This window comes from Tyto alba, unplaced genomic scaffold (assembly GCF_018691265.1).
Source record: "Tyto alba isolate M040663 unplaced genomic scaffold, T.alba_DEE_v4.0 Super-Scaffold_7, whole genome shotgun sequence".
Taxonomy (NCBI): Eukaryota; Metazoa; Chordata; class Aves; order Strigiformes; family Tytonidae; genus Tyto; species Tyto alba.
Window position 1 is genome coordinate 35065512 of NW_024881328.1, and position 15129 is coordinate 35080640.

Consider the following 15129-nt stretch of genomic DNA (forward strand, 5'->3'; position numbering starts at 1 on the left):
TGCAGCGAGGTGTGTTAGATGGCTGCATAAACAGGAGGGGCTAAAGACTACGAAGCAGTCCATTTGTTCCCAGCTAGCTATTAGAAATACACACTTTCACATTACGTGAAAATTTAAAAGAAGTAATTTTCATGATATATGGAAGTTTAAAGCCTTCTAGACGTGTAGCAAAATTCTTTCTCTGCATTTTACAACTCACTCATAACTAAACACTGGCTTCAGACAGGAACCGTTCAGTGAAGCTCCATGGCCTACATCATCTAAACAGCCGTTTCTGATCTTAACATTTCTAAACCTACTGATCTGACTTAAAGAAGTTGTTTTACACCTTCACCACTTTATTTAAGAAACAAATAATCCCTCCATAGTTAATATGGAGTTATGCAGTTAGTGAGAAAAGAACAAGGTTAGAGGGTCACCGTGAAGGAGACAAAATATCTGTCACAGTTTCAGGTAAAACAATTTTTTGTAAAAATGAAATCCTTCCAACAAACATTTACCCCTAAGGTCTTCTGATAATCTGAAATAGTTTTCACAACTGTCCTGAAATGTCATCCATGAAATGACTGCCATGACCCAACACAATGTGTCCTACAATCTTGAAGAGACAGAGTCTTTATCTATACAAAAAGTAATTAGATTGTTAGAAACTGTTGGTTATTTTAAGTAATAGCTGTATGTTCTCTGCAAGTCTGTAAATAAAACGTTTTGTAAACTCTGAGAAAATATTTTTTTCTGAGTAGAAATATTTCACTGATTAAAAAGATTTTTTTTCAAAAACATAAAATGATATTTTGTTCACAGACTCTTAGTACTGGATATTTTAAGCAATGGCTGGATGTTCTCTACTAGCGAAGAAATTAAGAGACTAATCTTGCACACACTTGACCACATGCTTAGTTTTACTCATCCAACTGGTCTTGTTGAAAGCAACCTAATTACTGCCATGCCTAAAATTAAGATACACACTCTTAAGATGGGTAGTGTGTATTAAACGAAAACCAAAGACTGAAACAAACTAAATAGAATAAGGCCACTAAGAACAAACTATTATTTTGTAGGTTCACGTGTAATTAACCGAAAGCTGATGTGTAAACTGAAGCAGCAAATATCCTTTTCACCTTTCCATTTTTTGCCATTATCATTTGAACAGAGGCGAAGAAAATTCCAGCAAAATAAATATTTGAATAGTTCAGTACAGGCAACTTGATAACTAGTCAAGGACAATTCATTTAATATTCCAGCTAAACAAAACTAACTTTCATTTCATCCTCAAAGCTCATATTGGAAAGTAACATCTGGGTAAAAAGCAGCACAAAAAAATTTAATGACTTCTCAGAATTTGCCACAGTTTTATTGTTCTGCAAGAATTAGGTTTATGCTAAATCCTTAACTTTGCACTGCATATTTAACTTCTGGTTAGCCTTTATATTAATAAAGGTGGAGATGAAAAAGTTCAAGTTCCACCTGAGGGAGGATTTCTCAGGTGCCAGAACAGAACTGAGGCAGCTATAAGGGTTTGTGTCCTCGGAAGCGCTCTCTACAATTTCTGGCAGAGGTGGCTTGGACTGGTAGAATATGAGAGCATACAGCGGTCAAGGTGACCTTAAAGAACTGATGCAACTGAAATGACTCACTACAGCTGTTAAGACTAACCTAGTGGATTCCCAGAACCAAGAGGACATACAGGGAGTAAAATATGTTGTACTTTCCTCCTACTGACATCCAAGAACTCAATGCTGCCCTTCTTAAAACAGGAGCACGTCACCTCAATTTCTGTCGTTGCTGAGGAAAAAACTTCTCACTTGAAAACAAACTTTTGTTAAAATCTGAGTAAAGACACCTAACGTACAAAATTAAAGCTGCGTGGAGCAGTTTCAGAGGTGCCTTCTTTCAATAGCTCTAATTTTGTAGTGTCTCAATGACATGAATATTTACCTTCTTCTTCATCAGGAACCAACAGCCACTGGATCAGTGCAAATAGAAGAAGAATCACTAAACAAGCCATCCCTATTCCTCTGAATGTGGCAGCAGGACCTGTAATGAGATGATTTTTTTTTTTTTTTTTTTAATTGAGAAGCTACTTACTTAATACAAATGAATCAGCATTATGCGTTCTTTGGGTATGTATTGTCCCATGTAGACTCTCATTAGCTTGTTTCATTACATTTTCCTCCCCCAACATTTCTTCAACAGGCTTTGCAAAGGATTTTTAACCAAGTAATTAGATTCTCATTTGTTCATTGAGAGACTGCATAGTATCAACCCATTCTCTCACAAAGGATTCATTCATCTTACTTAAGGATCAGGTTGGAGATTTGCTCACACAATACTAAAAATATCTAGGCATAACATATTTAATCAGTCTGATAGGACAAAGTCATAAGTAACCTTGTCGGAATTCAGTGCTAACCTTGCTTTGATCAGGGCCCTGGACTGGAGATCTCCTGAGGTCCCTTCCAGCCTGAGCAGTTCTATAATTCCATGATATATACAAAGTGCATTACTCTATAAAACATAACAATACCTCATGCATAAATAAGCTTAGAGCTGGTAGCTGAGTAAAACCAGAACTTCAATAAATAAAATTATTCAATACAATTTTTGCTTACCGAAGTAATTGACCAAAACACCTCCAACCATAGCCCCACATCCTCTGCCCAGACCCAAGTGGAGACCTTGCAGGATTCCCTGGGCTGACGTTCTCAGCTCCGGAGGCACTGCTGCGCTAAGGTACGAAATACAGGCCGCCCATATAGCCGCGTGTGTGACACCTGGAGAGATGGAACGTTGTGAAGAGTACAGGGCCCCACCTGCACCAACACAGGATCAGAGCAACTCCACCGGCCAGTTCGAGCACGCGTCGGGGAGGAACAACAAAATCCCTTCACTGACAAACGCCTGTGAAGTACAAATCAGCTCTTGGTAACGTGACACTGGCAACCAAGCCACAGGGAGACATGACGACTCCTTCTTCTGCAGAGCCCATCAACAGCTCTTTCTCCCTCTGGGATGACCTCACTGCTCTTCTTGAGGCACACTCCCTCGGAAGACTAAATAAAGTGCTGCAAAAGTCTCTCTGCCTCATCCCTTCAAGAGTGACCCGGGGGCTTTGAAATACGTTCCCCATTTCATAAACTGCAGGCAATTAAAGTATTGATGCCTCTCAGCAGTCTCCTGGCTGCCACTATGCAGGCACTGCAAAGGTCAGAAAAGCCAAACAGTACCGGAGACACCCACCTTCTTTCAGAGGCAAGAATTAATCCCCGCCTGCCCTTCTCACTCCCCCGCAAAGCCAACCACCCCCCCCACACAACCTCTCACCGAACTCAACACCGACACGCTCTGCATTTAGCACAGAACGGTCTGGAAGGGAAAAGCACGCCAGGCCCCTCCGGGCAGGCCGAAGATGCCGATTTCCACGCCTGGTGTTCGGCGGCGGAGTCGGCGCGCCCTTCCTCCCGCTGGGACTGCACCCCCCCAGCGCCTCCCGTCGCACCCTCTGCTCTTCCAGCACCCGCCCCGCTCGGCGGGGACCGATTCGTGGAGTGAGGAAGGAGAGGACGGACAAAGGCAGGGTTGTGGAGAAGTTGGGAACACAAAACAGTTTTGTAGCTCGTCACACGTTAAATAAGACTGAACTATTTTGCCACCCTCAGACTGAGTGGGAATATTTTTTTCTTATTTGAGTGGTATTAAAAATAGTCATCACAGCTTACCAATGCCTAAGCTCTGCTGCATCAGCTTTAAAGAAAAGTGTTGGCACAATCGATGATTCAGTCAACATGCTTCTGTCCTCTATACCTGACTTATTAATGAACAGTTGGACACTCAATAATTACTTAGGCATTTAGGCTGAAGACTCATAAGAGAAGAAAACACATGATTTTATAATACACCTACAGAGTAACTTGGATTTTGCTTAGTTGTCAAACGATAAATAGCACTGTTATGGAATTAGAGCAGTTCAGGTACAGACATGTTAGATGTCCACAAGGCTGCTGAATTTCATTCCAAATCTAAAAATTTCTCAAGCTTTGGGTTTGTAAAGACTACCTTTATATGCTGCAGAGCTGGTTTTCGTTATTAGTACGTTCACCTTGTGGAAAAATAAAAAGCTTGCATTAGGATGAGTGTATTTTACCCTGCCATTTACAGCTTAAGGCTTTAAAAATCACGGATTTTCCAAACAAAAAAAGCTGTGTTTTAAATCTCACTGAATATCTACTTTTTTCTAATGCAGACTCGTGTATGTACTGAAAATAGCAACCAAGAACTGTCCCAATAATACAGCAAAGCTAATATAACACAGATAATGTGGGTTTTGTTCTAGAAAGGGGATCAATTAACATAAAACATTCAGTTTTATCAGCTATTAAAGATTAAGCCAAGTTTTAAAGCCAGGCAAATCAAAAACACATCAGAAATTATTTGAACCATGAAGCACAATACCACTGTATTTGTTTGAAAACAAAACACCATAACTTAACCAACAGGTTCTTGGATGTTTTCACCTTTACTAGTCAATCCAGATAGAACACAGTGTTCCCAGTTCCATACCTTTAAAACCAGCTTATTTCACTTGCCTTTAAAGGTACAGGGTTTGTTTTGTTTTGTTTTTTTCTTTAGAATGTGTACATTATTAATGTGATTTTTATTGTAATTATTTATACAACAGTGACTATTTGGGACAGTTTTTTACAACAACTTTTATAAGAAGTCTGGTCTGCTGATCACAATTCTTTTAAAAATAAGTTTTTCACAATATATATATTTTAACATTATTTGCTAAAACCACTATCTGCCATTTCACCATCTGGACTATAGTTCCAACAAGTGTAACAACCCTAGTGTTATGCTTAGAATAACAATGTTTACAAAATTTAGGATAATTTACATATAAACCATGAGTTGAAGATTTGGGGCCACAAATTTATTTCAAGAAAGATATATCCCAATTATTGGCAGTTAAAGACCCAAGCTTTTCACTCTCTAGACATAACTGTGTTGGCTGGATCATCAGTAGGAGTCACTTAGAACAGTATTGTTTTGGAGTTTGTTAGATAGCTGCCAAGTGCCAAGCTCAGTTTTGGATTATCAAGACAGTTTTGTCATTTAGAAAATTCCTGTTATGCAATTGGTGAGCTTGCATAGCTGTTACCAGAGAATCTGGATCACTGCTTTGGAACAATAAGTTGCAACTAACTGGCATAACAAAACTTAATCTGTTAAATGCTCAGTGAACAAGGTTGCCTGCATGTTTGCAGACCCATGACATATGTATATACACTATATGCATTTGCCTACAAGGATATCTTGAAATTTTCAGTTATTAAAGGTTCAGCCTAAGCTCTTATTTTCATACGTTGCACGCACAAGTCAATACAGCATACAGATTCAAAACCCTGAATTAAGATGTGAGTTTAAATCTCCTCATTTACTCCTCTCAGAGTGAGATGCACTTAAGGAGTCCTCCCCATCCCAGTTACAGGCAGCAACTGAAACGCAGCATGGCTCCTATTACAATCAATAGATGCAGTTTGCAGAGTCATCTTCCAGAAATCTCTCCATGCCCTTCAGCAGAGCTCATGGGGATAATCCTTCTTGTATTGCAGAAACATATTAAACAGAAAAATAAATTCTTTACAGAAGTCAGCCAAAACTGTTGTTGACCTTAAAACCCCTGCGGCTGATGGAACTAGAATTTACATAGAATTTGACAGCTTCCTGGAAAAAGAGTTATGTACGATTATAACAAGGTCTTCACCAAGGGATTTAAATGACCTGTCAACTTGATGCAGTCACATGGCCCACATGGTACCCATGTGTTCTACATAATCTACTCTTTTTTGGTTTTACATACTCCTAACCTTACATGTGCAAAGCAGCTACAAGTCTTACCTCCCTCTGTCAACAAACTCACTTAAAAATAAGAGCTTCCACCTCAGCAAATTTCATTAAGGTGTCATCTCTTGTCCCTATCGACAGATTTGGTGGATGTGTAGGAAAGAAAGCAGAGCCCAGAGGAACTGGATTTGGTAACTGCTGCAAAAGAAATAATGAATCAAGAAGAGATTAAAACCAGTAAGAGTGAGGAGGGGCAAAGAATAAAGGGGGACCAAAAAAAAAGTCAACAGTACTTCTGATAAACTTGGTCTCCCATTCAGCAACAATTAATGAGATTACTGGAATGCAACAAATGTAGTGGCAGTGATTAGACACACACGTAGTATACCCATGGACTTCATGGACACTAATAAACTCTCTTAGATGCAGACTGAAAAGTGCATGTAGAACACGAGGAGGCTTTCGGGGGGGGGGGGGGGTGTGCGCGCGCGTTCATTTTGTTTTTAACTTTCCCATTTGTTAACTATGAATAACTGCAAATAGCAAGATTAACCCAAGCATACATGATTCAGCAGTGGCTAGATATAAAGTCTGGCAGATAAATTTATGAGAAAGCATTATTTTGAAAGTCCTTATTTTTTTTCTTTAAATCTCAATTGCTCAAGATTATACCAACACACACACACAAAAAAAAAATATGAAAAAAGCTCCCTTACAGCCTTGCTGTAAAAGCAAACATACATAATTAGGCAACTCATACTGTAATTTCAGCAGAATAAAACCAAGATCCAACGTAAAAGAAACTTCTCAGTCATGACTGTAGGATGCTGATACAAACTTATGACTGTATTGTTGAGACACACATTTTTTTCCTATATTTTGAGTTGATGTGTCTTTAAAACAGGATTACCTGGAAGATAATACCCAAAGCTCTGTATTCATAATTTGTTCCCCCTAAACATTGAAGCAGGCAAGAATATAACACATCTGCATTTTTCAGGTTCTTTGTAACATTTTTACATTTTAATACTTGGTATGAATGATGAAGTACCAATTCAATAGTTGTGGTGTGGGGTTCTTTAAATAACAAAATTCAGCAGATTGCTGTTGTGGCAGTTTTAACAGAATAAATCGTTCTTGTTAGTGGAGAGGGAAGGAGCGAGGACACAAACAGATCTCCTTCTACATATATGTAGAGATCTACACAGTGGTCCCCAGTGGCATTTTATAACTCAAGTTAAAATCTACCTTACAAAGATTTCTGGAAATACAGCAGAAGTTAATGCAAATTAAAATTATGCCGGACATAGAAGAATAAAACTTCTAAGTATAATCTGTGGAAAATTTTCTAAGTAGTACTGTGTAAATCCAAAATACTGCCTTTAACAAAGATGGTACAATTATTTTTAAAGGCAGGGAAAACATTTTCTGCACTGCAATTAATCATCCTCTTGCAAGCTTACAAACCCAAATACTTCAGTATTCTTCAAATACTGAAGAAACAGAAAGTAACCTAGTTTAGATTTTTCGTGGTTTTGAGAAATGGTACAAAGACACAAAAAAAAGTCATAAAATCTAAGTTAGAACAATTTTTCCCTTAACATTGCAACGAAGGTCTTGCAGACTTCTTTGACAACAGACTTGAAAACAGGGCTCAAATTACTTTTCATAGACCACACCTCTGTCCTTCTAATTAAATTAGTTAAAGGGCAAGTATCTTAAAGAAGTTCTAGTAACACAGACAAAATTATCGAAAGAAATTCCTCTCTATTAAAAAAATATTTTTACAGTCTAAAGGTATTGATCGAACAATACCACTGAAAAATTACAAAGTATTTTAACAGAGACAGAAAGACCCAGGTTATGGGTTTGTTTTGTTTTTTGGGTTTTTGTTTTGTTTTGTTTTGTTTTGTCTTGTTTTTTTACAGCATCCTTTCAAGAACTGCAACCTTTTGCATTTAAGACGTTCACATTTACCACCAAACAGGATTCTCGGTAGGTGTGTACCCAGCTTGTGCTTCTGTCTCTTTGTTTAGTTAAAGGGTGTGTTAGTCTCGCTCAGTTCTGTTTGAATAAACAAAGAACTGTGCACAATCAAATGCAAAACCACCCTTTTGACGTCAAGTATTTCCCAAGATAAACAGTAATGCCTTATGAACCTGGGTCTTCTGGGATATTTGTGATCAAAAAAACAGAGAAATGCCAGGTTCTTACTTAAATCACAGCTCATGTGAAAACAAGACAAATGTAAGCACCTGCTCTTATACTGGAAGGGCATTACTGCACTGTCTTACCTTGAAGTACTTCCATCGGAAGAACAGTCCAGGCGTTTTCCAGATACGAGATGTAGATGTATCGAGCTGTGTTACAGGCAAGACCAATATAGAGCACTCTAAAGGAAGTAAGGAAAAGAGAAGTCAGGATAGTTTGCACTTTCCTTTTTTGGTATGTTATAGCTTACTGCTTCAGAAATCACTTGCACATGTACAGTTTGCCAGTCTAAAGCATTTGCTTAACACAAAATACATTCTATAAATCCTACACCCAAACATAAACTTTCCTTCTCCTTTTGCCCGCTCCAAACACATATTCAAACCGATGCTAAAGTTAACACTCTCTTCAAAATCCTAATGGAAAAAAACAAACAAACAAACAAACCAAACAAAACCCAAAAAACTCAAAGGGACAGCAGATCCACTGAGCTTTTAACTAAGCTCTGTAGTTCCATGACACGCTCCATACAGGAATGTATTTCGGAGAGACCATTTCTAAGCACATTCAACACCCCTCTCAAACAATCCTCTTTTCTAATCATTCAGAGATTCATTCTGCCATTTTAATGTAAGCCTGGTGCAGGTTTGTATTAAATGAATTAATTTTACCCCAATTAATATAAGTTTATAGTTCCAGTATCTGCAAACTGCTCTAAAAACACATCCCACAGAAGCAATATGGTTTATAACAACATGCCTCAGGATAGAACTTAACCATCCTGTTGAAAAGCAGCAGATGCTGCATCTCAGAAGGAAGAGAAAAAAAGCTCTTGTAACAGTTTTTAAACAATGAAGCACAAAGACTAGTTGTGTAGTGCATTTCTCATTGCACATTTAACCTGATGACTCTTCCCTTACACTTTTCAGATTTACTTTAGCATACCTCTGGGGTCCTTATTCATCCAGCTATCCTTCTCTTATTTTGAGATGGATCTTAGGAAACAAAGACTTAATTCAAAACATGTTTTTAGCTTGAGATAATATGCTATTGCAACCTTCAAAAAAATTATTTTCAGGGACAAGGGTAACTTATTGTCCAAACATGACTTCTTGGTTGACCCCTGGGTTTGCACAGGTGAAATAAATGTAATTAATAATTAAGGAGTAAGCACAGTCACTGTGAAAGGGCTCGTTATTCTCTGTGCTGCTTTTTTAGTTACTTACTGTACAATAGCAGACCGGGGATTTAATTAAACGGTACAGCCACTGAAAAATCTAGAGTGAGATGCAACGATAAAAATGCAGCTTCTTGTTAACATTTGAGGTCTCCAAATACACACGTTGACAGCTAAAGAACTAGTACCATAGTTTTCATCATGTCAGTGGTATCAAAAACCATTCAAAATTATAAAGACACGTCTATGCATTTCACAACATGGATTTACAGAAGACGACACGTTTTACTTTCAACAAGTTGGGTAAGCTTGCAGGAAGGCGCCCCCCCACCCCCTCCCCAAATCATGCATCAGACCAAGATGTGTTGCTTCCAGCTACATGTGAGGTCCATGAATAGCTGGTTTAAGCTGCCTTTAGGCAACACAAGCCCAAGCATTCATTGAAGAAAACATGGGAAGCCGTGAAAAAGTTCGTTATACAATAAAGAGAACAAAGTTGTTCTTTGCGCCATGCATCATAAATTTAATCTCCCCCTTTAATTAATGCCTTCTGTTCCAAACAAATAATTTAGTTCCTTTCATACCCACAACTTAATGTAATTCTTATGTACAGTCACATTTCTGAAGTGTATTAGGGCACATTTGCCACAAAAGGTAAGCAAAGATACAAGGTCTGCAGGCTCCTTTCTTCATTCCCCTATTAATAGGGCGCAGGGTGATGCACACTCTTGGGGATACAAAGGAATCACCTCACCATATATTCGTTTTTCCTCATCAGCAGTACATATGTGCCCAGCTCTCTGTTTAGGACTAATTCTTGCCAGCTTAATTTCAGTTTGGTCTTACAAAAACTTTGCCTGTACACCAAGAACTTTCTTCCCATCTCAGCTGTTCCCCTCAGCTGTTCCCTATCACAGCCAAGAGGTCTCCTCCTGCTTCATAGTTTTTCCATCACCACTAACACACTCGGCTACCTGTGCTTTTTCGCCATGCTACACTTGCAGAAAGACCTGGATTCAGAGTTTAAGTGCAGCAATTTAGCCAGTTTCTACCTTTTAATTTGTTAGAGTATGTACAGAGTAATTTACAGTTTATGAAGATCTCTATAATTATGCTTTTAGAGGGGTACATCACATGAGAACTTCTGTGAATTTACAGTGTCTTTTCAAAAATGTATTTATAATAATCACTTAGGCTCTTTATCAGACCTAAATGGAAAATGTAAACAGGTGTTCCTTATAAATCCTATATGCAATATCCACAAAGACACCATATTCAATTTACAGGCTAAACATTTAAAGCACTGAATCTATATTTAAGTTAAGGAGACAAAGCTGTTTACAGCCATGACTACCAGTCTCTGCTTCCTATAAAAATTCACATGCTGAAATTGTGGTCAGACAAACACATTCAGGCTCAACCTCAAGTAGGAGGTTATTTTCAGAGATTATCATCATCTTCCTAAACTCAGTGGCAGTTATGAGTGCTTCTACACAGGATACCATTCAACATTGGTGTCTAAATATTTGATAGCCAGTTTTGTACACTTTTCCATTGCAGTATCCTCTCAAAGGACTTGTAGCCTTCATCGCACTTTCTGATGACTGACTTCTTTTGAACTCTTCAGCTTACTTTTAAATGAAAATCTACTCTGCCATCTCTCTGAAGGTGGCTGGAGTGGGCAAGGTAAAAAATACCTTTCTAACATCTGCAATATTTCCTCTCGTTATAAATCTGTATGACCACAGAACAGCTTTCCAGCTGAACCAATCACTGTCATTACTCCAGATTCATCTAGTGACCTGCTAATATACATTGTTAGAAATACTAGCAGCAAGTATAACATATGCACACATGCTGTGCACATGTGTATGAACAGTAAAGCTAATGATGCCAGAAATCAGGCATTTTAATAAGCAAGTTTAGGATGGTCACGCTTAAAATGCTTGAACAATAATTTGAGTCTTAGCTAAAAAAACAGCTGTAAAAACTGAATAGTTTTCCATTTGTAAGGGTCTTATATTCCAACACATACAATGGAAGAAACAGAAAGCTTTACGAGGATAGAAAAGGAAAACTGAGCTTCTATCTGACAAGGGTGTAAAGCCTGTTTTCTTGTAGTTCTCCAAAGAACAGTCGATAGCAGTTTTTCTGCTACTGTGACAGTGCATGAAATTCTGGTACTCATTCCTGTCTTCAAAGAATTAGGACAGGAAGGAATGATTGAATGATAACATTCAAATAAATACCGCAGAAAGACTGTCTACATCTAGGAGTCTAACAACACAGAAGAAAGGAATTTTGAGATATTAATAAAAAAATATTTTAAAATACCAGTTCCAAATGCTTCTGGCTAGGACGCTTCCAAGAAGGACATATAGTTGGAGGCTATTGGTCCTTATTAATGGGAGAATGAATATATGTACTATAAGGCAGCAGACACATACAAAACTATCAAAGAACATGAGCTTTGAACTCCTATACATTCCTCTTTAAAAAAAAAAAAAAAATTGTGTCCTCTTGAACAAATCATGCATTATACAAAGTTCAAAAAGGACAAGAAGGCAGGCAACCAGGAGACACCTCATAAACTGTGATGACTAAATACAAGTAAGCATTAGATAACATTAAAACATGACTAATGTGCATCTCCCAGATGTAGGTATAAAGAATGTTGTTTCATTGCAAATAGGAACTAGCATTTAAACAACTCAATCTTGATCCAGTCTTGGCTTCATAGGCCCAATAGGGCAAAGGGGAAAAAAAAAATAAATAAAAGGACTTAATCCTACACATCATCTTTCTTTTTATTGGCCAATGCTCCTAGCCCCTTCTATTTCATCTTATTCACAAGCCTATCATTCTTTTGGTTTTTTTGTTTTTTTTTTCTCTAGTTGAAGTGTAAGCCTGAATTCTGTACATCGAAAGAGCATACCCAAGCTATCTTTAGCTATCAAGACTGTGATCTGTTCTCACCACTCCTCCATCATCATATCCTTCCTCCAGTCTCTGCCATATCTTCTCATACTAATTATTGTCAAATTCAGAGATTAAAAGACTGGCTCAAAGTAAAGAGATCTTCCTCAGTTTAAAGGAAGAAAAAAACCCCATCTTTTAAGTAATCTCTCAAAATACCGTGCTAAGCATCTCAAACATTTTCAGTAGAGGTCAAATGAATCAAAAAATTCATCTCAGTAAATGCAAAACAGAAAAACAAAAGAGCAAAACCACAGAACAGAATGCACAAAAAGAACAGTGCAGACAGCTTAAAAAATACTTACATCTCAATGACTGTATGATTATAAACAGGGCATTTGGAAAGGACATGATGCTAACAGCACACAGAGCTCTGTGCTCAGTTGCACAGAGTACCTGAGTAAATATAAAAAAAAACCTTTACGACTTCATTAACTCAGATTCCCCCCTATCTTTCCTCCCCTGAGCTTTTTTTAAAGAGTAGTGAAGGGGTTTAGATTATGCAGAAGTCAAGCCAATTGTGAATTTAGTGAAAAACAATGTTCACTAACATGCTGGAAGCAGTCAGTTTCACTTACACAAGGCAAAAACTACCGGAGAAGCCCTGCACAGCCATCTCTCTTCAGTAGCTAACACGCTGTTGCAACTAAAGGAAGAGAGCAGGGAACTGAACTGGTAAGCGACACTGCCAGGCTGCAACCTCATTCTGCCAACACCCCGAGTCTGATTACAGGGGCATGTGCACAGGAGGTGCTCACCTCACTTCTTCATCTCATCCTCCTCCCCTCTCAGCATGCAAGCGACACCTTTCCAGGCTACTGTGGGGGCAAAGAGCTGCCCCACAAGGAGAAAGGGGCTAAAGCAGGAGGTTTCCAGTATGGTGCTACTCACAGGAAAAAAAACTGTAAAATTAATGGTATTCTTAAGTCAACACAGACAATTCTTGAGTGGGTGGCTATTTGTAAGCTCTCTAACAGAGCTTTGCATCAGTGAACTAGGATGTCTTCTAGGATCATCTGCAAAAGGTTACAGTGCCAGGCATAATGCATGGACTAACATGCAACTCAAATGCAAAGGAAGCATTTCAGAGAATTTAAACTCCTAAAATAATAATAAAAAACTCCATCAGGCAAGCTATGTAACTGAGCAGGACTTGGAATTTTCAAATAAAATTATTTGCTTGAATTTCACTTTGTAACACAAGGCTAAGCCTGAAATTCAACACTTTTTGTATAGCACTTTAATGATTGCCAACATCTTACCTGATATGACCAACCAATTCAATCAATTTGTGGCTGAAGAAGTAGGCAGTCAGCTCAGACACATGACTGAGCACAGAACAAACTCCAAAGAGAGTGGTGGTGCCGTTCAGGTCTTCCAAGTGCCAGTAAAGAAAGGTGAACACAAAGCCATATCCAAACCCCATGAACCACGCCACGAAGAGCACTGAGCCATACTGGATACTACACAGCAGTTTTATTAGGTCCCAAAAACTGAATGACTGTGACTGGCTCATACTGGTAGGAGTGTTATCGGAGGATTCATTGGAGGTACTTCTGTCCACCTGTGAGATTTCTACCTCTTTTCTCTTATTTTCATCTTGCTTGAAGTGTGCATAATGAAATCGAAACTGGGTGGCCACAATTAATGCCATTGTCATCAGAACACCAAAAACAATGAAAACTATCCTGTAGTTCTTGTACTCGGGAGCTTTACATCCTTGACCTTCAATGCCAACTTCTGTATGCGTATAGTCAATGCCAATTCCCACGGAGAGCATGGCCAGCCCCCAGCCCAGAGACCCCCACATACGCTGCAATCCATACCGGTCCCTGTGTTTGCCGAGGTACTGCAGAGTTATGGTGTCCACGATAGTAACAGAGGAAGCACTGAAAAATTCTCCTATTATGACAACCAGCAGAATGAGTAGAAAGATGGCTTCTACTTCTTGTTGATCATAAACGAGCACAGCTTGGTCAGAAGGCATCGGCTTTGTGGTGATGGCAGCGGGGGTGGTACTCAGAGTCGCGTTTCCTGGGTGAGTGGTGGTGTTTTTCAAAATAAAACGGGTACCGTTTTCCAAGACAAATTCCACACCGTTGCTCTGTGTAGGTAACAGGAATGTTACTTCAGGATTAGCTGTCCCTGTTGTTTCCAAAGGGATCGGACTGGAAGTGAGCAGGTCCCTCTTCCCCCGAACTTTCGGCAATGCAGTACTCGCTGTGGATAGCACAGAAGACATCGAGGCGTTTTGCGAAACTGTTGTTAAAAGGCTGCTTGCATTGGTGGGATGTGCTGGGGGAAGGCCCTTTGGTACGCACCTTAAGGTGGCTGGTCTAACAAATCCAATCCCCAGGTTAAATAAAACCCAGCATAAAAGTGAAAACAGAAGGACAATCTTCCCTTTCTTGAAGCGATCTGCCACCACTCCCCAGAAGGGAGCACTGCAAAACTCAATAAAGTACCTGATGCCCACCAGAAGTCCACTCTGACTGGGTGACATACCCAGCTGCTTGTAATACACAGGCAGCAAGGGGTAGAGAGAGCCATATGCAGAATAGAAGAAAAAATAAAAGACCTTTGAGATCAGGAGATCGTTGTTTATTTTGACGCAGTGCTTTTCTAACCAATCTAGCTCTTCATCTGGGACAGTGGTGGTCTCTGTCGAAGGTGATTCGTTATGGGGTGGCAAGTCTTGATCCTTGGAAATGCCATTGAAAGGATCAGCAAGCACATACTTTCTCTTCTGTTCTTCTTCATCATCGGTTAAAATGGCAACCTTATCATCAGCTGCCATGGTTTACCACAGGGATCCAATATCTGATGCACTCTCAAGGAACTAGGGCTACCCTGCAAACAAATAAAACACAACATGGTTAAGGTAACACACAGGAACAGACCTGCAGTGCTAGTCATCA

At 39.1% G+C, this 15129-nt stretch overlaps 1 protein-coding gene across 11 annotated transcripts in view; it reads right to left on the reverse strand.

The window, feature by feature from the left end:
• MFSD6 (major facilitator superfamily domain containing 6) overlaps positions 1 to 15129 on the reverse strand; it is a 48603-nt gene that overhangs the window by 5170 nt on the left and 28304 nt on the right. For all 11 annotated transcript variants that reach the window (XM_032995244.2, XM_032995240.2, XM_032995239.2 and 8 more), the window contains 4 exons: positions 13474 to 15061; positions 8142 to 8239; positions 2613 to 2774; positions 1939 to 2037 (listed from right to left, as the gene is read on the reverse strand). In XM_032995244.2, coding sequence (XP_032851135.1) covers positions 1939 to 2037; positions 2613 to 2774; positions 8142 to 8239; positions 13474 to 15008 — 1894 coding nt within the window. In that variant the 5' untranslated portion in view covers positions 15009 to 15061. The remainder of the gene's footprint in view (positions 1 to 1938; positions 2038 to 2612; positions 2775 to 8141; positions 8240 to 13473; positions 15062 to 15129) is intronic.